At 51.4% G+C, this 22,646-nt stretch overlaps 2 protein-coding genes across 7 annotated transcripts in view; one reads left to right on the forward strand and one right to left on the reverse strand.

The window, feature by feature from the left end:
- Tctn1 (tectonic family member 1) overlaps positions 1-19,176 on the forward strand; it is a 35,910-nt gene extending 16,734 nt beyond the window's left edge. Inside the window, exons 7-15 of one of the 2 annotated variants that reach the window (XM_023562015.2) lie at positions 640-660; positions 888-1,022; positions 1,464-1,589; positions 1,985-2,070; positions 2,528-2,668; positions 3,929-4,091; positions 6,255-6,380; positions 13,713-13,759; positions 18,409-19,176. In XM_023562015.2, the coding sequence (XP_023417783.2) occupies positions 640-660; positions 888-1,022; positions 1,464-1,589; positions 1,985-2,070; positions 2,528-2,668; positions 3,929-4,091; positions 6,255-6,380; positions 13,713-13,759; positions 18,409-18,463 (900 nt within the window). In that variant the 3' untranslated portion in view covers positions 18,464-19,176. Of the gene's footprint in view, positions 1-639; positions 661-887; positions 1,023-1,463; positions 1,590-1,984; positions 2,071-2,527; positions 2,669-3,928; positions 4,092-6,254; positions 6,381-7,088; positions 8,084-13,712; positions 13,760-18,408 lie in introns of those variants that run through there. The other variant, XM_005000475.3, reaches the window with a different exon arrangement.
- The window catches only part of Hvcn1 (hydrogen voltage gated channel 1), a 29,156-nt gene continuing 13,255 nt past the window's right edge, over positions 6,746-22,646 (reverse strand). For 3 of the 5 annotated variants that reach the window (XM_003462980.5, XM_013144816.3, XM_063225608.1), the window contains 5 exons: positions 16,583-16,873; positions 12,621-12,719; positions 10,280-10,511; positions 8,743-8,855; positions 6,746-8,383 (listed from right to left, as the gene is read on the reverse strand). In XM_003462980.5, the coding sequence (XP_003463028.3) occupies positions 8,318-8,383; positions 8,743-8,855; positions 10,280-10,511; positions 12,621-12,719; positions 16,583-16,873 (801 nt within the window). In that variant the 3' untranslated portion in view covers positions 6,746-8,317. Of the gene's footprint in view, positions 8,384-8,742; positions 8,936-10,279; positions 10,512-12,620; positions 12,720-16,582; positions 16,874-22,646 lie in introns of those variants that run through there. The other 2 variants (XM_063225609.1, XM_063225610.1) reach the window with 2 other exon arrangements.

Below are 22,646 nucleotides of genomic sequence, written 5' to 3' on the forward strand. Positions count from 1 at the left end.
GGTCAGGAAGTGGAGGGGGATGAAGGTCAGGAAGTGGAGGGAGATGAAGGTCAGGAAATGGAGGGGATGAAGGTCAGGAAGTGGAGGGGGATGAAGGTCAGGAAGTGGAGGGGGATGAAGGTCAGGAAGTGGAGGGGGATGAAGGTCAGGAATTAGAGGGAGATGAAGGTCAGGAAGTGGAGGAGCTCTGCCTTTGGGAGAGCTTGGCCGTGTTGGGAGACAAAGTTTGGCACTGGGAGGGCTCACCATGGCAGGAGGACAGGAAGAGGCCATGGGGAGCTCCTGGGCCGGTGCCTCCTGAGAGTGGCCAGGAGGGTGGGGTCTGTGTCTCCCCTTCCCATGATTCCCTTCTGGCAGTGATGGCCACACGGCAGGGTGTGATAATGGCACCAGCTGGCTGAGCTGGCCTTTGGTGCTTCCCACCAGAAGGAAGTGAAAAGGGAAGGAAGCTGCAGTGGCCGTGACCAGGTGCAGACACGTGGGCAGCCCGTCGTGGTTAAGGCAGTTGTGGTGTCCTGCTTGTGAGATCCTGGAGTGTGAGTGCGGCCTTGACTGAGGTCTGAAAAAGCTATGAAAATGCTCTTTCAACAAATGCTTTGTTGTACCTAACAGATTTTGTCATGATTTCTTTTTGTCTAGGCGCCCAATTCACTGACACAGGTAAGAGTATTTCTTAATGGGGGGTGAGAGGGTTTATAATTCACGTATAACTACCTCTTGTTTTTGAGGGTATTTTGGTGCGCACTAGCCAAGCTCCAGCCACCAGGTCTTTATGTTTCGCTCTGCCTCCCACACTTCGATAGGTCGGGTTGTCCCAAGCTTTTTGTTATTGGAGCCCTGTCGCTTCTGTTATAGTGCAGAGTCTCTGACAACCCTTTGCTTCACAGGTCCCAATCACTGTCCAGTCCATCACTGTTCAATCTCTGAATAAAACGCTGACCCGCCTGGAGGACAAGGGCCCACGGCTGCCGTCTCTCAATGGTTCGGGGCACGACAGCATCTGCATTAATGTTGTACTTGAAGTAGGTGCCCAGTGTGGCCTTTCAAGCGCCGCCTGTCTTTTGGGGTAGCGGGATGCTCTCCACAGGGGTCCCAGGCCCACCTTGTGGTGGCCCTGCTGTTGACCTGGTCTCCTCCTTGTCTTTGTGCAAGAGGGTACTTCCTTACTTGTCGCACAAACCTAGCAACTTGTGAGAAGGCATCCCAATTTTGTCATTGCTATCACTGTATTTGTGGGGACTCATCTCCTCTGTGGAGCTGGGCTGGTCACCGAGCGGCTCTGGTGACCCCATCCACTGCGTAAGGCTGAGGCAGCACTGCTCGGATCTGCTCGGACACCAGAGGAAGCCCGCCAGACCTGGGAAGGACGTGGCGCTTATGGCTCCTCTGTTTGCTATTTGTTAATAGCACAGCTGCTGGAATGTCAGGGGGCCCGGTGCACTTGGGGTTTCATTCTGTTGCAGGTGAAGTACAGCCTCACGTACACAGACGCAGGCGAGGTCACCGGGGCCGGCCTCTCACTGCTTCTGGGGACCCTTAGCCGTGCCACGGTCCCCCTGCAGCAGAAGTTTGAAATTAGCTTCATTCAGGTAAGTTAGAGCAATTTTGTCCAAGTTTTAACCACTGAGTTAAAAAGAAATCATCACTTCTTAATAAGGCGAAATCAGTTTGCCAGCGTGACCCCATCTAACCCTTTGTACTGAACGCAGGGCTTGTGCGCCGCATGGGGTTTGTAACACTCCCAAGCCCGGCCTGCAGCTTCCTCCCTGGAGCGGGGTCCCCTGCCTGTTCACTTGTTCTTTTACAGCATGAAGTACTCCCACACTGAGCAGATGTATTTATAGTTCTGAGTAGGGGGAGAGGTTGTTTTATAGGTTGGTAATTCTAGATCTTATTACGAAAAGCATTTCATTTCTCTCCCTGCTGTTTCCTTATTAAAATGAGCATCTGTGAGGGGAGGCATTTCCTCATTGTTTTTTTTTAGCAAAACACAAGGCCCGTTGCTCTCAGCGGCAACCCTGGTTACCTGGTAGGGCTCCCACTTGTCGCAGGACTGCAGCCCCGGAAGGGATATCCTTTGCATACCGAAGTCTCAAGAATGGGACAGACAGCTGGCCGCAGCTGTCTGCAGCTTTCTCCGGACCACCTGGGTGGAGGTTGGTGGACACTGGTGCCTGGGGACAGTACATAGCATAGGAAGATGCCCATGTCTAAAACACTTCTGAAGACAAGCATCGACGTTTGGATGCATTGTTTCACATTTAAACAGAGCCTCCTAAACCAACTTGGTGGTTTTGAGAACTTGGAATTAATTTGAAGGGCCACTTTCTGAGGCCGTTTCTCCTGAGGATGTTCTAATCAAAGCAGATAGTCACAATGAAGCTTTTTGCTATTGTTGGTGCTGGTAGGTTGGTCTGGATTTCACTCGTGTCTCAGGTCCCACAAATGACACTGAGTGATACCATGTTCTTATCTGAAAATCAGGATGTTCTGGCACTGAGCAGTTGTCCCTTAACCCTCAGTGAAAGTCTGCGATTATCCAGAGCACGAATAGGTACGGACAACTCACTGTTCTCCGTAGCACAGCTGAGCAAGACTGCCTTGTGGCTGATGGGCTCCGGACCCCTGTGCTGTTTGGTTACAACATGCAGACGGGCTGCCAGCTCAGGTGAGAGGTGACTCGGCCTCAAGGCTTGTGTGCAGCAGAAAGCACAGTGCCCTGCCTCTCCCCACTGGAACTAGGGCTCCGTCTCAGCAGCTGAGCAAGCCTGCAGAAGGCACATGGCATCCAGCACTGTTACTCACCAGTGGTGTGACAGTCACAGACGTTTCCTTCCCAAAGGTGGCCAGGGAAAAACTGCAAAGCTTCGTATGTTTTATGTTCACTTGAGCTCAGAGCAAAAATATTTCCCCTGAAAGTCTGTCCCATATTTCCGAACTTTAATATACATAGCACAGGAAAACCAGTGAAAGGAAGCCTCAGTGTACTGTTTTTATCTTTTTTAATCAAATACTACATAATATGTGATGTCAAGGAGCCCTGTGCAGCTTGTCGTTCAGCCGGAGCTCTCACTCCTGTTTGTGCCGTCCTAGAGGACACTACTTTCAACCGCTATAGCTGGTCTTTGGGACTCACCCCCAGGTCTTCAAATAACCCATGCATCATAGTATTTCTTGGCTTTTTTTTTTTTTTTTTTTTCATACCAGTACTTGAACCCAGGGCCTTCACACTGAGCTACCTCCCCAGGCCGCAGCTGGCTGGCTTGTCTGTCTGTCTGTCTTTCTTTCGTTCTTTATTTCTCTCTCTCTCGCTCGCTTTCTTTCTTTCATTCATTTATTCACTTATTGACAGTATCTCTAAATTACCAAATTGCCCAGGGTTCAGCAGTGTTAAGGAACACGTTAGCTGCTATCAAAAGATCCCCCTTCCGGAGAGGGAGAAACTAATGAAAACTGAGAGGCATGTGTTTCATGGAAACCAGTGAAAACTTCTGGTGGGGCTGGGGGTTTAGCTCAGTGGTGTAAGCGCCTGCTTGGCAAACATGAGTTTGATCCCTGGTACCAAAAGAAAGAAAAACCCCAAAAAACTGCTGGTGGGCTGGGTATAGTAGGTCCTGCCTATAATCCTAGCTTCTAAGGAGGCTGAGGTAGGAGTTAGTAAGTTCAAGGCCAGTCTGGGCAACTTCTGGAGGCTTAGTGTCAAAAATCGAAACATAGCTGGGGGTTTAGCTCAGCGGTGTAAGTGCCTGCCTGGCAAGTGCAAGGTCGTGAGTTCGATCCCCAGTACCAAAAAAAAAAAAAAAACATAAAGGGCTGCTCATGTAGCCCTTCACTCCCTGATTTGAATTGCCAGTGTCATATGCACAAAAAAGTAAAAACTATAAAAACAACTGCTGACACAGTTCCTCGGCCCTTTTTCTCCCCAAAGGCTGAGCCCTGCCATCCCGTGCCGGCTTGTGGCACAGAGGGTGAAGGACCTGCTGAAGGGCCAGGGCTTCCCAGATTTCGTGGCCCCATTCGGCAATTCCAGAGCCCAGGACGTGCTGGACTGGGTGCCTGTCCACTTCATCACCCACGCACCCACGGTCACGGTAAAGGGGGAAAAGCTGAGGCCAGGCGCGAGTGGTCTCTTCTACCTCTGGGTTGGGTGTCAGGGGCAGCTGGGGACACTTGTGAAGGAGGCGGGTGGCACTGGGCAGACCTTTGCTGTCTTGTTGGTGTGGCCTGAGCTCTGAATATTGATTTTGTCCACTGTGGGCAGGCAGCCTCAGCCCCCTAAGGGGCCTGGGGCACAGGCAGGTGCCCCCATGCCCACTTCTGGCCAGCACCTTTCCAGGTGTGAGCCTGTTTGCTTGTCTGTGAAATGAGAATGTCCGCTCCAACCTTGGGCACTGTCACCTGGGTTAATGGAGTTAATGCGGCTGAGTGGGTGGCTGCTGGCAAGTGGGTGGTCACCCCATAACTTGGAACTGCTACCGATCGCCATCCTGTTCCTAAAGGCTGGGCATCCCTCATTCCTAAACCCTGAAATGCTCCATAGTCTGGAACCTTCTGAGTCCCCTGAGTGAACAGCTCCACCCTGGCCTTAAGTGACAATGGTAGGGAGACACCAGCAATAAGAATACTGCATGAAATTTCCTTCAGCGGTGGATGAGGAGTGTATGCAACAGGGTTCTCGGGTAGACGTGGGCCCCAGCCCTAGGCTGTCCCTCAGGAGTACACGCAAATATCCGCAGACCAGAGAAACTCCAGAACTACTCCTGGTCCCCAGCATTTTGGAGAAAGGGTGCTTGCCCTGCTCACTGTCATCAGTGCCACACGAATCTGCCAGGGGTAGCACGAGGCCACCCCCAGATGAGCTGTCTGCCTCCCTGTCCGCGCCGCTGCCACCCACACCCCCTGCTCTACCTGGGCAGCCCACCTAGAACGCTTTTAATGCCAAGGTTCCCCAGCGAGTTTCATGGAAGCCGACCCGGTCACGTGCCTCCTCGCCCACCTGTTCTTTTGTCTTGGCAAAGTGTGGGCCGTTCTGTCACCACGGTGTGCTTTCCGTCTTATGCCCTAATTGCCCAGGCTTTCCTGTCACCATGCTCTGGGTGCATTTGTAGCAGGGCATGATGACCTGAGGACACTCGGAAGCCATCTGCCCTCCCTGCAGAGTGCCCTGTGAAGACCTGAGACCGGGTCTCTGTCCCTGCTGCTCAGCCTTGGCTCAGTTCTGCCCCCGGGGAACCCAGCAACTCGCTCCTGGATTCTTGGCACTGGGTGAAGGCACCAGTTAGGATGGTTCCCCTGGAGGCGGACAGGCTAGGGACAGAGGTGGCACTGCTTATGGCTGTGTCGACCTGGGGAGCTCAGCGGCCTGGAGCAGGTTTGTGTGAAACCCAGGTGTGGGCAGTGTGGAGCACGGCCACACTGGGGCCCAGCAGCTGCACGAGGCAGTTTCTCCTGATAATAGGGTGCTGGCAAGGACCTTGCAGCCCACACAGTTTTTAAAAGGCTGTTCGGAGCTAAGCAGGCCATCGGTGCCTTTTGGCAGGCACTGGGTATATTAGCAGGCCTGCTGGGTTTTCATGCCCTGTGAGCAGTATTCAGAAGAGTTTATATGGAGAATTTCAAATGCACAGAAAAGTACCCTTATGCCATGGGGTCCCCGCCTACCCACCAGGCGGCTTAAAGTTATCACATTTTCCAGCTGAAGACGCTGAGGCAGCACCAGGGTCCGCAGAGCCCAGCCCCCCTTGTTCCCCTCAGGGCCACCCAAGCAGAGATCCAGCCTGAGCTCTCGGTGCTCAACATACAGGCACTGCCCAATGTCCAGGATCACATTTTAGGTGCCAGTCGATGAAATCAGACAAATGGGAAGAACGTTTAGATGTCTTCTGAGAGCATTGTAATGACACGCAGTCAGGTTTAACTTCTGTTAATTTCCGTTCTGTGCACCCCACGGCCCTCTCCTGGGGCAGGTGTAGACAGGCAGGAGAAGTTGGAGCTCTTAAGGTCCCCACTCTCGGCCTCTGGAAATCAGTGGGGATGGGAGAGTCACACTGGGTGGTGCAGTATTTTTGGAGCACTGAGTGCATTAATGATAAGTGCTTTGTCAAAGCTGTTTCGATCTGCACTTCTGGAGTCTACTCTCTTGCTCAGAACATTTTGTGATATGTGGGACATTTTGTAATTAAAACTGAACTGCAGATCAGGTTTGACTTGAGGTTGTATAATGTTCTGATCACTGACTGGCATCTCTTCTGCAGGATTCCTGTCAGCTCCCAGTGGCTCTAGTCATAGAAGTGAAGTGGACTAAGTACGGGTCACTACTGAACCCCCAGGCCAGAATAGTAAATGTCACGGCGAATCTCATTTCCTCCGCCTTTCCACAGGTGGGCCTGGCTGCCGCTTAAAAGCTGGTTCAATCCCTGGTTCCCCAGAAGTGAAAAATAAGTTGGGGCTGGAGCTCAGTAAGAGAGCAAAGCCCCCGATAAAAAAGGAAAGAGACAAAAAAAAAAAAAAAAAAAAAAAAAAAAAAAGAGAGAGAGAGAGAGAGAGAGAGAGAGCAAGGCCCTGGGTTCTGTCCCCAATACCAAAAACCAAAACCCAAAAACTATGGGTTAAGACAAAGAAGCCCAGCTGGACATGGTGGTACACACCTGTAATCCCAGCACCCAAGAGGCCGAGGCAGGAGGATACACACACACACACACACACACACACACACACACACTTCCAGAAGTAGCCCAAACAAAACCCAGGTGTGACAGGTGAAATTTATTATCTGATAAAAAAGATAAACAATCTGGAATCTTGTAACAGTTTTGCAGTCATTCTTGTATTTAAAAGGAAAAGCTCCCACAGCAAGTTTTACTGCTATCAGCCTCTGGCTTAGACTTGACCTGTGGGAGTCTCGTGAGCCCTGAGACGTGGCTGAGGCTGGCAGGGGTCAGGACGCCTGGGCAGACCCTGTCCCTCCTCCCTCCACATGCCCTCAGGCTCCTGGGTAGCAGCAGCCCAGTGGGGCAGGCAGAGTCCCCCTTGGTCCCCCTGCTAACACCCTGGGGGGCCGGGTGTGCAGCTCTGATGTTTCACTGTAGCCCCAGGCAGGAAGTCAAAGGACGATTGTGGTTTCCACCGCGGTGACCTTTGTGGACGTCTCTGCACCAGCAGTGGCTGGCTTCCGGGCTCGGCCCACCATCAACGCCAGGCTACCCTTCGACTTCTTCTTCCCATTTGCGTGATGCGAGTGGTCATGCCGGGCCCACCGTGAAGGGCTGCACCGTGGGACAGCGTGCACTCAGGGCTGCAGGCCTCCTGGAGCTGGTGACCACTGGGTCACACTCCTTTTGGCCCTGGTGTCACTCCTAAGCCCACACACTCCCCTCTCCTCTTGGGAATTGCACTTGGCTTGATTCCATTTCTGAGCTGGTCAGTCCAGTGCTCTGCACTCAGGTCCTGGATGGAAACCGAGCTGTCCCTCGGAGACTGCAGGAAAAAGACTATGACACGGTGTGTGCAGGGAGGGTCCATTTGGGGCCTCCTCCATCCCTGCTTTGATGTGAGTTATTTTAAAAAGGTCCATTGTTCAGAGTCCAGCTTTTCTTTCCAGTCCCGTAGAAATAAGTACAAAAATAGCAAAATACCATATAAAATCATGCGAGGAGAGCACAAAGCTTCACGAGGGGCTCTTTCCCCAAAGATTATGTTAATGACAGGGCCAGCACAGGTCTAATTTCCGTTTGCCCTCCGAGCTCTGCTGGCTCTGCGCAGAGCAGCCAGGTGGGTGGATGAGGGAAGAATAGGTGGGAGGGCCGGGAAGGAGCACAGCTCTTTCAGGCATTAATTGTAGGGTAGCTGAGGAAAACAACGCCAGGTGCAGGAGGAGGGGCAGCCAGTGAGAAGCCGGGCAGCTGGATCCCGGGAGGGGTGCGTGAGGGGACCCCACCGCAGTGTCTGGAGGAAGAAAGACGGGGTAGGGAGCTGGCAGCCAAGCCAGCTGGTTTCCTTTCTTTTCCTGTCCAAATGCTCCTCAGAAAGGGTGCCCAGGGCCTGAAAACTCCACATTTGATGAGATTAAATTTATTTACAACCAGTCATTGTCCAGCTTTGTTCGTAAGGAATAAAGTGTCCTGGAAGACAGGACAGTTTGGTACATTTGTCATATAGTGCAGGGGAGGGCACAGGCAGCTCTTGGTCAGACGAAGAAAGAATTGAGCAGCTTGCAGGGCCGCGTCCGCACAAACCTCATAGGGCTGGGAGGCAGAGGCGGGGACCCCCCTCACCTGTGGCCTGGCGGCCTGGTCTCCCCAGCACAGGCTGCAGACATCTAGTTCACCTCGCCAAGCAGCCCGTGCTTTCGCAACAACTTGTTGAGTCTTTCGATCTCTTGTTCCTGTTGCAAAAACACATATCAGAATTGGCCTGCAGTTCAGCAGAGATGTGACAGTCATTTGGGGAGCCCCAGGCACAGGACACGAAGAGCGAGAGCTGCTGTCCTGTGGACGTCAGGCTGCTGAGCAGACTGCTGCTATCAGACAGGGATTCCTGGGCACAGGGACGGTGGAGATCACAGGTGCCCAGAGGAGGGGCACTGGCATAGCTTGGGCAGTGGGCCTGGCTCTGGCAAGTGGATGGGTGAGGTCTGAAGGGTCAAGGCACACAGACCAGGGAAGGGCACCAGGCAGAGGCACTGCAGGGACATGCCACACCTGTGCTTGGGAGGATTGTGACCAACATGCCCTGGGGTCTTACCTTCTCGGTGCAGCTGAACTCAAGGTGTTGGATCTTGGTGGCTAACTGAATGTTCATCTGCTTTAACCTCAGGAGTTGCCGCTCTGAGCGGGTCTTCACCGAGATGATTATCCCTGGAAAGTTATTTGGGGCATCAGAAATGCTGGTTTCTCCTGTCACCACTTGGGGGAAGGCAAAGATGTTCAGTACATTCCTATGTGCAGACAGGGTCCGAAAGGGGAGTGTTAGACTCGTCAGTCATCACCAAGTGCCGTCACAGACCAGAGGGCCAGCTGTTTTGTTTCTGTACCCTGCGGTACCCAGCTACCCAACAGGTGCTCATGGCCCGAACTGCCTGAGAAGTCCCCACGCAGGGTCAGGATGGGTGTCAGGCTGCGCCACATGGCCTGCTGGGGCGGGGCTGGAACACAGCTGCATGCGAGCACCAGCCACTGGCTGTCGCCTGCTTGACAGAAGCCTCCCCAGCAGCCACTGAGAGCATTGTCCTCCCCAGCAGAACCCAAAGCAAGGCTCTTCAGTCTTCATTATCATCACTGGGCCGCCCAGGGGAGCAGGTCTGTGTCACACAGAGGCATAGCTGCCTCCAACACCTGCCCTCCCCTCCACTCCCCAGTGAACCCCTCGCTTGGGGAGCCCTGAGCCTGCCAGGGGTGCTGCAGAGATCGGTCACACTGCCTGGCCATAACTCTGTGGCAGAAGGTGTATACTGAGCAGCTGGCTGTCACCAAGGCCATGTCACATCTGCCCCAGGTCCAGGATGCATGACAAGGGTTTCCCTGAAATACCATTTTCCCACATGCCTTTGCTCTAGCCAGAGCCTAGGGCGTGTTTATCTGCTCCCCCCAATCAAAAGCACCAAGTGGTCAGTTTAAAAAACCGTGGCTGCCTCATGCTCCCGAGCGCCCTGACACCCTGTGAGGGAGTAATGTGACATGCATCTGTCACTCAGCTTCCTGCGTCCCTCTGGCCGGTGCCTTCCCCTGGTGCCTACATGGAAACCTCTGAGAAACACCAAATTAAAAAAAAGGTGATCACCTAGTATGGGTGCTATTTTTCCAGCACTCGCAGAGGCTGAGGCGGGAGGATCACAAATCTGAACCCAGTCTAGGCAGTTTAGTGATACGGAGACCCTGTCTCAGAATAAACAGAGGACCAGGGATAGAATTTCAGCACCAAGACCCTGGTTTAAACCCCCGATACCAAGGTCGGGGGAATGCTCAGAAAAAAACCTCAAGAGACTTCTCGGGGATTATTCTAACCTTTCTAAATAAATATCTTTTGATAATCATAAAAATAAGGCCTGAAGGAGAAAGATAGTTTTCATGGCACTCGTCCTGTCCATCTGTGGCCACAGAGGCAGCAGTTGGTCACCAAATGTCACCACTTCCTTTTCTTTAGACTCTTGGGTGGTGGTGTTGGCCATGGTGGAAACTACATGTGTGGCCCAGATGCCAGTGCCTGAAGAACCAGCCTGGCCCCAGCCTATGTCCAGCCCCGTCTGCTGTCCTGTCCCCTCCGCAGCCCGGGAAACTCGTACCATTGATGATCCGGGCCACCCGCCATAGCCGGAGCAGAATCAACAGGCCGAGAGCCTCAAACTGGTGCTCCTGGAACAGGAGGACAATGTCGAGGATGAAGGAGATCACCACGACCACCGTGTCCAGGATCTCAAACTTGTGGTGAAAGAACTCCAGGCGGAAGACGAATATCTTAAAGGAAATCTCTATCATAAAGAAGGCCAAGATGGCGATGCTCATCCAGTGGAACACCTGAGGAGGACAAGGAGCCACAGTCAGGAGATGGGGCCTTGGCTCACAGCCTGGCCTCAGGGACCCCACCCTGCCTACCAGCGGAAGACTTCCTTGGCGAGACAGACCTTGTGCTCCATGCTGGAAATACAGCCTTGAGCACAAGGCAGGTTTCTGCCCTTGGAAGGGAATTAGTGCACACGGCTGTGCTGCAGGATACTTAACGCAGCGCTGCTATGGTTTACATCTAATTAATGTGTGTGGAGGTGACTGGATCATGGGGCACTGGACTCCTCCGTGGAGGAGGTCAGTAGCTGAATGTGCTGCTGGGCGGTGCTGCCTGGTTGGACATAGTCGCTGGGTTGTAACCTAGCCCCTTCTCTCTGTGCTTCCTGGCCACCAATGGGATGAGGACCTTTCCTCCTGGTCCTTCTGTCATATTGGTTCTGCTTTGGAGCCAACCAATCATAGACTGAATCTTCCAAAAACGTGAGCCAAAATAAACATGTCCTCCTGTCAGTTGTGGGTGCCAAGTGTTTCATCCCAGCAGTGGGCAAGCTGAGTAACACAAGCGCTATTTCCAAATAAGATTTTCTGCACTGTTGGTGGGACAATGTCACTCTCCACGAGAAGGCCCCTGTCACGTGAACAGTGGCACCTGCATACACACATTACTCAAGTAAGGGCTATGAACGTTCTGTCATCAAGGCAGATGCTAAGTGAAGAGGGCGTCAGAGCCTGGTGTCTAAGCCCCAGGCCTCAGCAAGGAGGTCGTTTCCAAGGTGAGGCAGGAAATGCATTAGTGAGCTGAGACTTCTTGTGCCAGAAAGCAAGAAACTCTACCTAAAGGCTCAGGTCAAAAGGAGACGGACTGAAGTGGCCCACAGTGACCGGTGTGGGACAATCTGAACATCGAGAAGAATGACTGATCTACACAAGGAACAAAAAACCCATGCGCCCGTGGTGAGGCGGGCATACTCATGGGAAGAAAGCTCCTCTTTGTGGGAGAACAGCAGCTAAAGGGTGGAGGGAAAGTCAGAACTAGAAAATCATTGTGCGTCGCCAGTGAATTCATTGACGCAAGCAGGGGCCGCCCAGGGTGGAAATCTGGGTGGGATGAAGTGTCACGGGAAAAGCTCTTTATAACTGCAGAGGACAAGAGCGCTGGACAGTGGCACACGCCAGCATTTGCCACCTACATCAAATGACGTGGCTGCCCTTAACGGGGGCCCTGGCATGACGTCCCCCCCCCCCCGGGTGATTCTCAAGAACAGAGCCCACCATGTGCAGCCCTTTTGGACTGAGCCTCTGACGTCACTTCCGGTGTGCGCTTCGGCTTCCGGGAGAAGGGACCAAACCAAAGAGCCCTTGGATGGATTTGCAGGCTAAACCAGAATGCGAGCCGTCCTACGGGATGGCTGGTGGGACTATTTAAAAAGTCAGCGTTGTGAGGTGGGAAGCGCGGCTGCAGAGAAGGAAACAGACACCTCAGAAGATACCCCCAAGGCCAGCGAGGGACTGCAGTGCTGGTGATGAGACCGGCACTGCCGTCGCTGACTTCCGTCTGAGCGCCAGGCTGGTTCTGGGGTGAGGTGAGGCCTGTTCTTAGACGCACAGATGTGTTTAGGGGTGAAGTCACAGTGTGGGTGACAGAAACACGTGGATCTGTCTTGGGAATGTATAGTAATAAAGCTAACACGGGGAAAGGTTTATTTGCTACTTTTCATGATACAGATTTGGGGGGAAAGGCAGCATCACAAATCCTATTAAGGAACACAGAGAAAAGGGAACTACTCATCCTTTTCCCCTGACTTGGGCTGCTCTTGGTTGAGAGGAAGGTTTGATGTTTCCTTCTGCCCTTTTTACCACTTGAAAACATAGGCATGTGCACCTCCCCTCCTCAAAGCACACGGGAAGATCCTTCTCGGGTCTGGCCTCGCCCTGCACCCACTGCTTCTTGGGTGGCACGGAGCCTGGCATGGTAACTGACTCGGTGGTGTTACCTATGGCTCCAGTGAAGGGACTGCACAGACACTGGAAGACAGGAAGCAAATGACACCAAACTCCCCAGCTCCTCGCTGCTCCACGCTGCCCTGAAGCACAGGGGAGCTGCAGTGGCAGTGACACTACCTTGGCCGCATACTTGTCCGGCTTGATAATCTTCAGGTCCAGGATAAGCTCGGCCAGCACCAGCAGGGCATCCAGAACCACCAGGCAGATGATGATGACCTGGGGTCACAGAGCACAGTGGGAAACCATGAGACTCACGTAGGGGGTGGACATCTCGGGGTGGGGCTCTGGGGTACAGATGCCAAGGGAGGGACCTGCCTGTCTGCCATAGGGCTCCTTTCCAGCCCCCTGGCCACTCCTGCTCTCTGCCTTTCTCATTCACTCTTTCTCAAAAAGAGTATCTCAAACTGAATGCCACTTTCTGGGTGGAAAAAATAAAGGACAATGTTAAGGTTTGTATTTTCCTACTTCCGGGGACCGCTAACGCCTAGGCAGGCACAGAACAGATGTCAGTCACTCAACAGATGACACTGTTAAGGCTTTGATGGAAGGCTGGAAGTGGCAGCCTTAGGAGAGGTGACAGTGGAGGGAGGGAGATGCCCCAAAAGACCACACATGAGCCTTCTCTTCCCCCAGGGTTCCAGACGTCACTTAGTCTCAGGCCTTGCTGCTCAGATCAGTGGAGTTTATATTTTGGGAGGGGTGATGGGATTGCACTCAAGGCCTTCACACTGAGATGTCCCTGAGAGAGTTTTGCTTAGTCCCTAAATTCCCTGGGCTACATTCAAATTTGTGATCTTCCTACCTCAGCCTCCCAGGGTACTGGGATTACAGGCACGTGCCACGAGGCCTGGCCAGGTCAGTGGATTTTGACCTTTGAAAGTGAGTCTGCTATTCAACCCGGTTCCAGGTTGAAATTAAACAAGCTGAGCCCTACACAAGAATGGACTGTTAAGCTTTTAGGACTTTTCAACTGAATCTTTTTTCTTATTTTTGTTTTTATAAATTCAAATGCAAGTCACATAAAACTAATCACTTGAAAATGAGCTTAATTATTTTAGTAAAGTAACTGATAATGGGGTTTGATGACATGGCAAAATAGTCTATACTGCAGTTTCCACCATCCAAATGCAGTGCTTTAACAAAGACTCAAGCCTCTGGTGGTCATGGGTTTTGTCTTCTTTTTCTTTTTAATCTTTGGTTTTATTTTAGAGCCCAAGGGATCTGAAGCTTACGAAGTCTAAAGGCAAGGCGCAGAGGTATGAAGAATGGATCCATTAGCCTGATGTACTGACGCACACCTGTCGTCCTAGCACTTGGGAGGCTGAGGTAGGGGGATTGTTGTGAGTTCGAGACCAGCCTGAGCTACGAAGTGAGTTCAAGGCCAGCGTGAACTGCATGGTGAGACCCTGTCTCAAACAAACAGAACGGACCCATTCTGTAGCCTTAATGAGGCAGCATGCGCTGATATATGCTGCTATGAAGTGGGGTGATGCTGGTAAGCACCCTGCAAACATCACAGGGAGTGAAAAGAGCCAGATGCGAAAGATACAAATGTCCAGAGAAGGAGCACCGAAGAGACAAAATACAGGCGATGGTTTCCAGGGGTGCAGGAGCATGTGAGGAGAATGTCCTGGAACTAGATAATGGTGAATGTCCTACATACCACAGAATGACTCATTTTCTTTCTTTCTTTTTTTTTTTTTTTGATCTTTTTCATTTTTATCGGTACCAGGGATCGAACTCACGACTGCCTGCTTGTAAGGCAGGTACTTAGGCCGCTGAGCTAAATGCCCAGCCCAGAATGACTCATTTTCAAGCGATTAGTTTTATGTGACTTGCATTTGAATTTATAAAAACAAAAATAAGAAAAAAGATTCAAGACCACTAAACTGCAATGCCCAGATCCCAGCCCTGAGGCCCGAATCTGCCACTCACCATGGAGCTGCCACACAGAGGACAGAAAAGTGCAGGGAACTCAGAGAGGCCTATAACCCCCAACCCTTCCCTGCAGGGCAGGCAGCCAGCACCTTGCTGGGCTGTGAGTTTCCTTAAGCAGAGGCTGCAGCATGGGGGGGGGGGGGGGCTGGCAGGCAGGGAGAGGGGTAGGAGCAAAGCCCCAGGCCCCCTTGTTCCTGTCCATCATGGCTTCTGCTTGGGCTGTGCCATCCTATGTAAGACCCTGGCCATTACAAACTACCCAGAGCCCACCTCCTCGGCAATGGTTCTGCCCACCTGGCACCCTTCTCTGTGCCTTCAGGGCAGCAGCCTATTCCCTGCCTGGCCCTGGAAACCCGGCCCCTCTACCTGGAAAGTGCCCGCTGCATCCATAGACCAGGGGGCCTAGGGCACTGGTAGGGGGGCGGGGCACTTGCTGAGCTTGGGCCAGGGCCTGGGTTCCACCCCAGCACCACCAGGAAACAAAATCAAAAGAAAACCAAAAACTCTGGTAATCACAGGTGTCAAGAGTCACCCACAGGACTCACTCCTGCTCAGCCTTCAGGTGTCAGGTGACAGGTCACCTCCCCCAAGTCCCAGGGTGCAGCAGGTCCTTGAGGCCCTGAGCTTGCAGAGCCCCCAAGCCCCGTCCCTGCAGAGGATTTCTGTTTGTAACCAGTGTCCGCTCCGTCTTAGTGACAACCCCTGCTTCTCTGTGGACTCAGATCCTCCTGAGGCCAGGGACGGGTTCTGTACACAGTAGTTGTGACTGTGGCATGAGAGAATGAATTACTTATGTCATGACAGTCTTTTCCCCAGTGGGAATGTCTCTGGGTGCCCCAGCTCAGGGCTGGCCTGGGGGTCACTGAAGAGGTGCGGGACATCTGGAGGGGGCGGCTCAGAGCTTCCCTTGCAGCTGGAAGGAAGCTGCCTCCCTCCTTCTGCTCCTGAAATTGAGGGTTTGGGATTTCAACCCCAACGAGTTAATACCACGTTTCCTTTCCTGTCACAGCCACAGAGGCCCAGGCAGGGCCGCGGAGCGCTGAGTGTTGGCTTGCTTCCTTTCTTCAAGCCACAGGAGCGCAAGAAAAACAGCAACCAAAACAATTTCTCTGTTTTACCCCAGAACAAAGTCAGGGATGGGAGGGAACAAAGTCAGGGATGGGAGGGACAGGGGCTACGTCTCATCTCTGCCCTTCCTCAGGGACTTGAGCCTTGGGAGGAGGCCCACAGCTGTGTCCCCAAATGCCTCCCTGTACTCCAGGCACTGGCTTGCCCAGGGTAGAGTCTGTGTGTGTGTGTGTGTGTGTGTGTGTGTGTGCGCGCGCATTTGTGTGTGTGCATTTGTCCTCCACAATCCAAATGTCCTTCAAAATGTCAGCATCAAAACTGCCCTGCCAAACTCGGTTCTCTCTGCCCTTGACGCCCCCATGTCCCCTCCTGTCTCCCCCTGTGGTCACCCTGCAGGGTGGTGACAAGTCAGAGCTGGACAGGTACGCATGGCATCTTTCCACAGAGAGGACATGGAGGTCCCCAAAGGTCGATAGCTGGCATGAGGCAGGGACCCTTGGCCTTGTTCCCAGGAGGGCCTGAGGGTCTATCAAGTGTATTTCTCTGCCTCTGACGACCACTCTTTTATTTACTGTGTGTGGGGGCTATAAACTTGCGTAGCAGAAAAATGTTTATGGTGCCCATCTTTTTTTTCATTGTCATCATTTTAAAGTCAGTGGGCTTAAGTATGGTCACAAGGTCCCTCAACCATCACCACCATCCAGTTCCAGAACGTTCACTGCCCCAGATGGGAACGCTGTGTCCACCAAGCAGACACACGTCCCCTCCAGCCCTAGCCCGAGCCCATGGCCACCAGCAACCCACTTTCTATTGCTGTGGCTTCACCTCACAGCCATGTCTCTGAGCACCCTGTCCACCGGAGCCTGTGCCACTGCTTTGTCCCTGCTCAGGCCTGAGCCTCCAGCCCGTGGTAGATGGGCTCTACTCTAATGTACTTTCCCAGGATGACTACCCCACACCCCACCATGACAGGGGCCCTCGCTGGGCCACTAGGGCAGCTCTGACCGCCTGTGGAGAACAGTGACAGTGACACAGACAGGTGCCACCCTGCCACCCTGGCCGCGGCCTCCTACCTGGAAGCGGTGGGAGCTGAAGAGCTTCCTCAGCTTGGCCCTGAAGTCCGGGGGCGGCCTGGGCGGGGGGACGGAGGCAGCCTCGGCGTCCCTGCCCTCCCTGCCCTCCTGGCCCGGGGCCGGCGCGGGCTGCGGCTGCTCCTGCTCCCCCTCGTCGTCGTCGTCCTCCTCGTTCTCCCACTTCTTGTAGTTGATGTTCCAGGACTGGTAGTCGTCCCCGACCACGGTGAAGTGCCGCAGGAACTGGCTCATCCTCTCTCCCCGGGCCACCCTGGCCCTGCGGGTGACGGCCTGAGAGGGGACAGGGAGCAGGAGGAGCGTGAGCCGGGCCCCACTGCTGCGACTGTGCCGGGGACAGGCCCAGGCCGGGCCTGGGGCCCTCAGAGCAGCCCGGGCACACGCAGAGGCTGGGAGGTCACGGTGGTTTCTGCTGTGTTTATTTTTAAACGCCAGGGTCTCAGAGCTGGTGAGGCACAGGAAACCCCAGGCCCCGCCAGCCCTGTCCCTGCGGTCTGGCTGGCTGTGAGCAGCGAAATCAAATCGGAACTGCAGCCCAGCTGCAGGAGACCCAGTGCAGGCCTTAGAGCAGGTAGCGGAAGCTGTCCCCCTTCAGGGACATCACGACCTGAGTGAGGGCTGGCGGGGAAACTGAGAAGCCGGGGAGGAGGAAGGGCTATCAGTAAAAGTACCCAGAGTGTCACGGGAAAGTCACGGGAGCCCTCCCTCCTCATGCCGCAGCTGGGTCCCAGACAGGTGAGTGGGGCTTTTTCTAGACTTAGCAAGTGTGTGTGTGTGTGTGTGTGTGTGTGTGTGTGTGTGTGTGTGTTACTGAGAATTGAACCTGAGCACTGAACTACTCTTTACGCCTTTCCCTTTTTTATTTTGACTGGGTCTAAGTCTCTTATTGCCCAGGCAGTCTTGATCTTAAAGTTGTGATTCTCCTGTCTCAGCCTCCCAGAGTGCTGGGATCGCAGGCTTGAACCACTATACCTGGCTTGGCCAGTGCTATTTTAACTACACACGCAGTTGTCTAAAGAGAGATAACTTCAAAGCACAACAAAATTATTTTGCCCTCACCTGTGATCACTTTACCAGACATCAAATTTTTATTAAGTAATAGAACATACATGTATGGATCCAAGTGTAAGTGATGTGACCAGTGGAACAGGAAAAGTGAATCCAAGCAGATCCAGGTCCTCACGGGAGCCCAAGGTGAGCTGGCAGCAGTCCCCATCGGGGAACAGGCTGACAAAGTCAGAACATCCGGGTTTTCCAACATAAGAAAACTAGACCTGATCCCTGCCTCACATCACACACACACATTACATTTCAGATGCTGTGACAATGTCGTGTATATGTCTAAAAAATACTGCAAGTCTTAGAACCAAGACAAGTGGGTAACTTCATGACTCCAGGATAGGGGAGGATTACTTAACCTAGAAAACATGGAGCAGATCTGCCTGCATCCAAACTAAAAGCTTTTCTGCACACGCATATGCACATACATCTCGTTCTCCTCCAGGGTCAAAGACACGCCCCAGGCTGACAGTGTGTGCAGTGTACTTAATAAAGCAAGATTTAAAGTCTAGAATATACAAAGTACTCAGCCTCACCAGTACTTAGGAAGATGCACGCACAGCCACACCCAAGGCTGGGAAGAATCCTGAAGTCTGCACTAGCTGATACTGCAGAGGATGTGAGATGGCATCTCTGAAGCCCTGAAGTCACAGATGCCAGCAGCGCCATTTTCAGAAGCAGCCTGGTATTACCTTGTCAAGCTGAAGCTGTGAGTCTTTTTCTGAGTGATTTCTTGATTCTCTCCCTAGACACAATCCGAAGACAGACTCACCCACATGTGCTCCAGTTGGTGACAAGTTCTAGGAAGTTTGCTGTGAGTATTCATTAACCAACATGGAAGGAGACCGAAGAATGAATCTTCTCTATTCATGTGATGAAATACTAGACAGCAGTGAAAAAGAACGCACCACCTTGCTGTATAGCATATATACCCACTCAAATGCATTGAATAGAGATCATTCCTTTCTTTAAATGCCTCCTTCACTCTCCTGGTTTTGCTCCTCTCCCAGCCGTTGCTTCCTGTCAGTCTCTCGTGGATCCTTTACAAGGAAGACCTTCCATTTAAGTGTTGGAATTCCCAGGGTGTCAGTTCCGACTACCTCTCTTCTCTCTCCTAAGACCCTAGTGGATTTTGCTGGGCACCCTGACTTTTAAAAACCATCTTTACACCGAAGACACTCAAAGTCCAGCCGCATCTCTCACCTGAATGCTGGCCTCAGCAGCTAACACACAAACTATGTCTGTGCCAGTTCAAGGCATTTTGTTGATTCCCTTCCTAAGTTCAAGGGCGTGGGCATCAGTCTCAGTTCCTGCCTTGACCCACACTGCCCACCCATGAGTTCTGCTGGCTCTGCCCTTACATCCTTAACAGGACCATTCACAACTCTGGTCCAGGCCAATCTTCCTTGCCATCTCCTGCTCGGATTTCTATAGTAGTCCTGTTACCGCGCTCTATCCATTCCCTGAATGTAACTATGGAGAAGTTTTATCACTTTTTAAATTTATTGTTATCTATCTATCTATCTATTTATTTATTTTGTCTTTTTCCTTTTTATTGGTACCGGGGATCAAACTCACGACTGCCTGCTTGCAAGGCAGGCCCTTATGCCGCTGAGCTAAACCTCCAGCCCCTATCTATTTATTTTTGAGACAGGGTCTTACTGTATAGTTCAGGCTGCTCCTGAACTCACTGTATCTCAGGCTTGTCTGGAACTTAAAGCAATCCTCCTGCCTCAGCCTCCCGCGTGCTGGGATTACACGTGTGTACCACCACGCCTGGCTTCAAAGTTTTAAAAACATGCACAAGCACACATCGTGGCCTTGCTCAAAACCCTCATGGGAGCTTTTGTTACAGTTGGTCTCTCTCCCTGGAATCCTCCCCACTCAGGACACTGCCCTGCGGGCGCCCCCAGCTTGCTCAGGGCAGATCTGCTCAATCTTTCCTCGTCACCCTTCCCACACCTTGCTGCATATTTTTTCCCTGCACTTTTGCTATCAGACATTACCTGTGCTTACCATCTGCCTCCTCCCACAAGAGCGGGGCTGTTCCTGTCTTGCGCAACAGTACGCCTGCGAGGACAGCCCCTTGCCCTTAGCAGACAGCCCGAAATACTCAGCTGTGTAAGTTACTGAGTTCAAATAGCCATGCGGCTACATCTTAAAAGGTGTGTTCGGTGTAGTGGGTGTGGTGGCACACACCTGGGACCCAAGACTCGAGAGGCTGAGGCAGGAGGATCACAAGTTGGGAGCCTCGCCTAGGCAGCCAAGCAAGACTCTATTCCAAAATAAAAAATAAAAAGGGCAGTGGCCAGGCACAGCGGTGCCTGAACACCTGTAATTCCAGGGAGGCAGAGGCAGGAGGTTTGACATGAGCTTGAGGCCAGCCTGGACTACACAGTGAGACCCTGGATCAAAAATAAAATAAAATAAAATAATAGATGGAAAAGCCTGGGGCTGCAGTTCAGTGCACAGGCCTGGCTGTAATCTCCAGTACTGCGGGGTGAGTGTACACTTGGATAGGAAGAAAATGACCCATGTAAGTTAGGTTTTAAAGACATGGAAATACTATATATTGCTTTTAGAATATATAAAAATGTGAGGGTAAATATATAAAAGAATAAGATTTCTGCTTCTGCCCATGATAAAGTAACTGGACTAGATTGCCCCTCTGCTATAAACGACTAAAACTGGAGACAACAGGAAATTGACTATGATTCTAGAGAGAAGAGAAGTCCCTAGGGTTGAGCCCACGGTCTCCTGGACTCTGCCTGGAGGAACTTTCTGGGCTACAGAGGGGGACGGGCCGAGTCCGCCCTCAGGAGCTTGCATGGCCGGGTACCAGAGGAAGGGAATTCTGCAGAGCGATCTCCAAACTCATGGACTTGACTGATGCATAAACTTCACCTGCATAAAGCAAATTCTACGAGGCAGGGCAAAATAAACCTTCAGAAAAACAAAACATCTCTTGACGAGAGCTTATAAACTCAGTGACTAAGACGTTACCCAGGGCTGGGCTGGGACAGATGAGGCTTTTCCAAAAGCCTGAGTATGGAGGTTTCAGTGACCACCCGAAGCATTCAGGAGAACTTCCCGAAGGCACGCCGTAGATGGAGACCTACAGCGTGTGTAAGCTAAGCACCGTGGCATGGCTATAATCCTAGCACTCTGGGAGGCTGAGGCAAGAGGATCTGCAGAAATAGACCTGATCTAATCCTATAGGAAGGGCTACCTTAGACTCACCCCAACACGGCTTCAAAAACCCCTGAAATGGTCAAGATGATTCCCAAGTAAATCAACTGTTAGAAGAAAATTCAAAACCCCTACGGAAAATAAATAACATAGATTCAACACATAGAATTCATATTGCCGGGGCTGGGGATTTAGCTCAGGGGCATAAGCGCCTGGCTTGCAAGCAGGCAGTCGTGAGTTCAATCCCCGGTACTGATAAAAAGGAAAACAAACAAACAAACAAAATTACTAGACAGATACAGATGCAGAAAAATGTGACCCATCATCAGAAGAAAAATCAGCTAGCAAAAGACACAAATGGACCCAGAAAATGGAATGGCCCAACAAAGGCCTAAAAATAGTTGTTACCAATATTTTTTGCACCGGGGATTGAACTCACGACCTTGTGCTTGCCAGGCAGGCCTTTATGTCACTGAGCTAAATCCCCGGCCTGTTACCATTTATTAAGATTTCGAGGAAAAGGTATTTATTAATACCATTTACTAAGATTTCAAGGAAAGCATCAATGTAATGAGAAAACAAAGAATCTCAACAGAGAAACAGAAATTCTAAAAAGATTTAAGTGGCTTCTCTAGAGCTAAAAAAAATGAATATGTGAGATGAAGTCACTTGATGGGCTTAATGGCTGGTAAAATACTGCAAAAGAAGAGATCAGTGAACTCATCTAAATGCTTTTTCTGTTTTTCTTTTTTCTTTTCTTTTTTTTTTTTTTGGTACTGGGAATCAAACTTAGAACCTTGTGCTTACCCGGGAAAGGATCAGTAAGCTTAAAGACAGAGCAACAGGAAATATCACGTAGAGAGAAACCAGCGAGTGTGGTGGTTCACCCCTGTAATCCTGCAGCTGGGAGACGAGGGGGAGCACTGGCGAGAGTTCAAGGCCTCCCTGAGCTGTACAGCGAGCCCCTGTCTCAAAAAAACCCAACCAAAACAAAGTACATAAAACAAACAAACAAATAACTAGAGCCCCGGGGAAAAAAGTGGTGTCACACACAAGTGCCCCCAGAGTTGGAAGGAGATGACAGGGGATTAAGGGGAAAAGTATTAGAAAAAGGCTGAGAACTGTCTAAGTTTGATGGGAAAACATAACATGCAGGTGTGAAGCTCAGTGAACTCCAAGCAGACTACCCCCAGGTACACACAAAAGAACAAACCACAGCACATGCCTGTGATCCTGGCTGGCTGAGAGGCTGAGGCAGGAGGGTTGCAAGTTCAAGCTCAGCCTAGAGAACTTAGTGACCTGGTAAGACCCTCATTCAAAATTTTTAAAGGGCAGGGATGTAGCTCAGTGTGAAGGCCCTGGGTCCAATTCCCAGGATAGCCAAAACAGAATCAATAAAATCCTCAAAATAAAAACAAAAATCCAGAAGACACCAAATTTATGATAGTGAAATTCACAATAGTCATAACCCCAGGCAAAGGCTGTAGGATTAAAAATGCAGTAAATGCACTTGAACAGTATCTACAAATATCTGTAAAATGTCTTTTTAATTACCAAAAAATTTGATTAAAATGTGACCAAATGTTAACAGCTACCAATTCAGGTTGATAATTACATAAGTATGTGATAATATTTTATTCTTACCTGTTACACTTTTCAAAGTAAAATTTAAGAAAAATCTTCATCTTTGGTGCAAGCTCAGATTTGAAGTGCGTGTGGGGTAGGTAGTGGGGATTGAACCCAGCACCTCACAATGAGTTACATCCTCAGACCTTTTATTGTTTTTAGCTTGAGTAAG

This window comes from Cavia porcellus, unplaced genomic scaffold, assembly GCF_034190915.1.
Source record: "Cavia porcellus strain 051 isolate PalLab524CR breed Dunkin Hartley unplaced genomic scaffold, mCavPor4.1 scaffold_16, whole genome shotgun sequence".
NCBI lineage: Eukaryota > Metazoa > Chordata > Mammalia > Rodentia > Caviidae > Cavia > Cavia porcellus.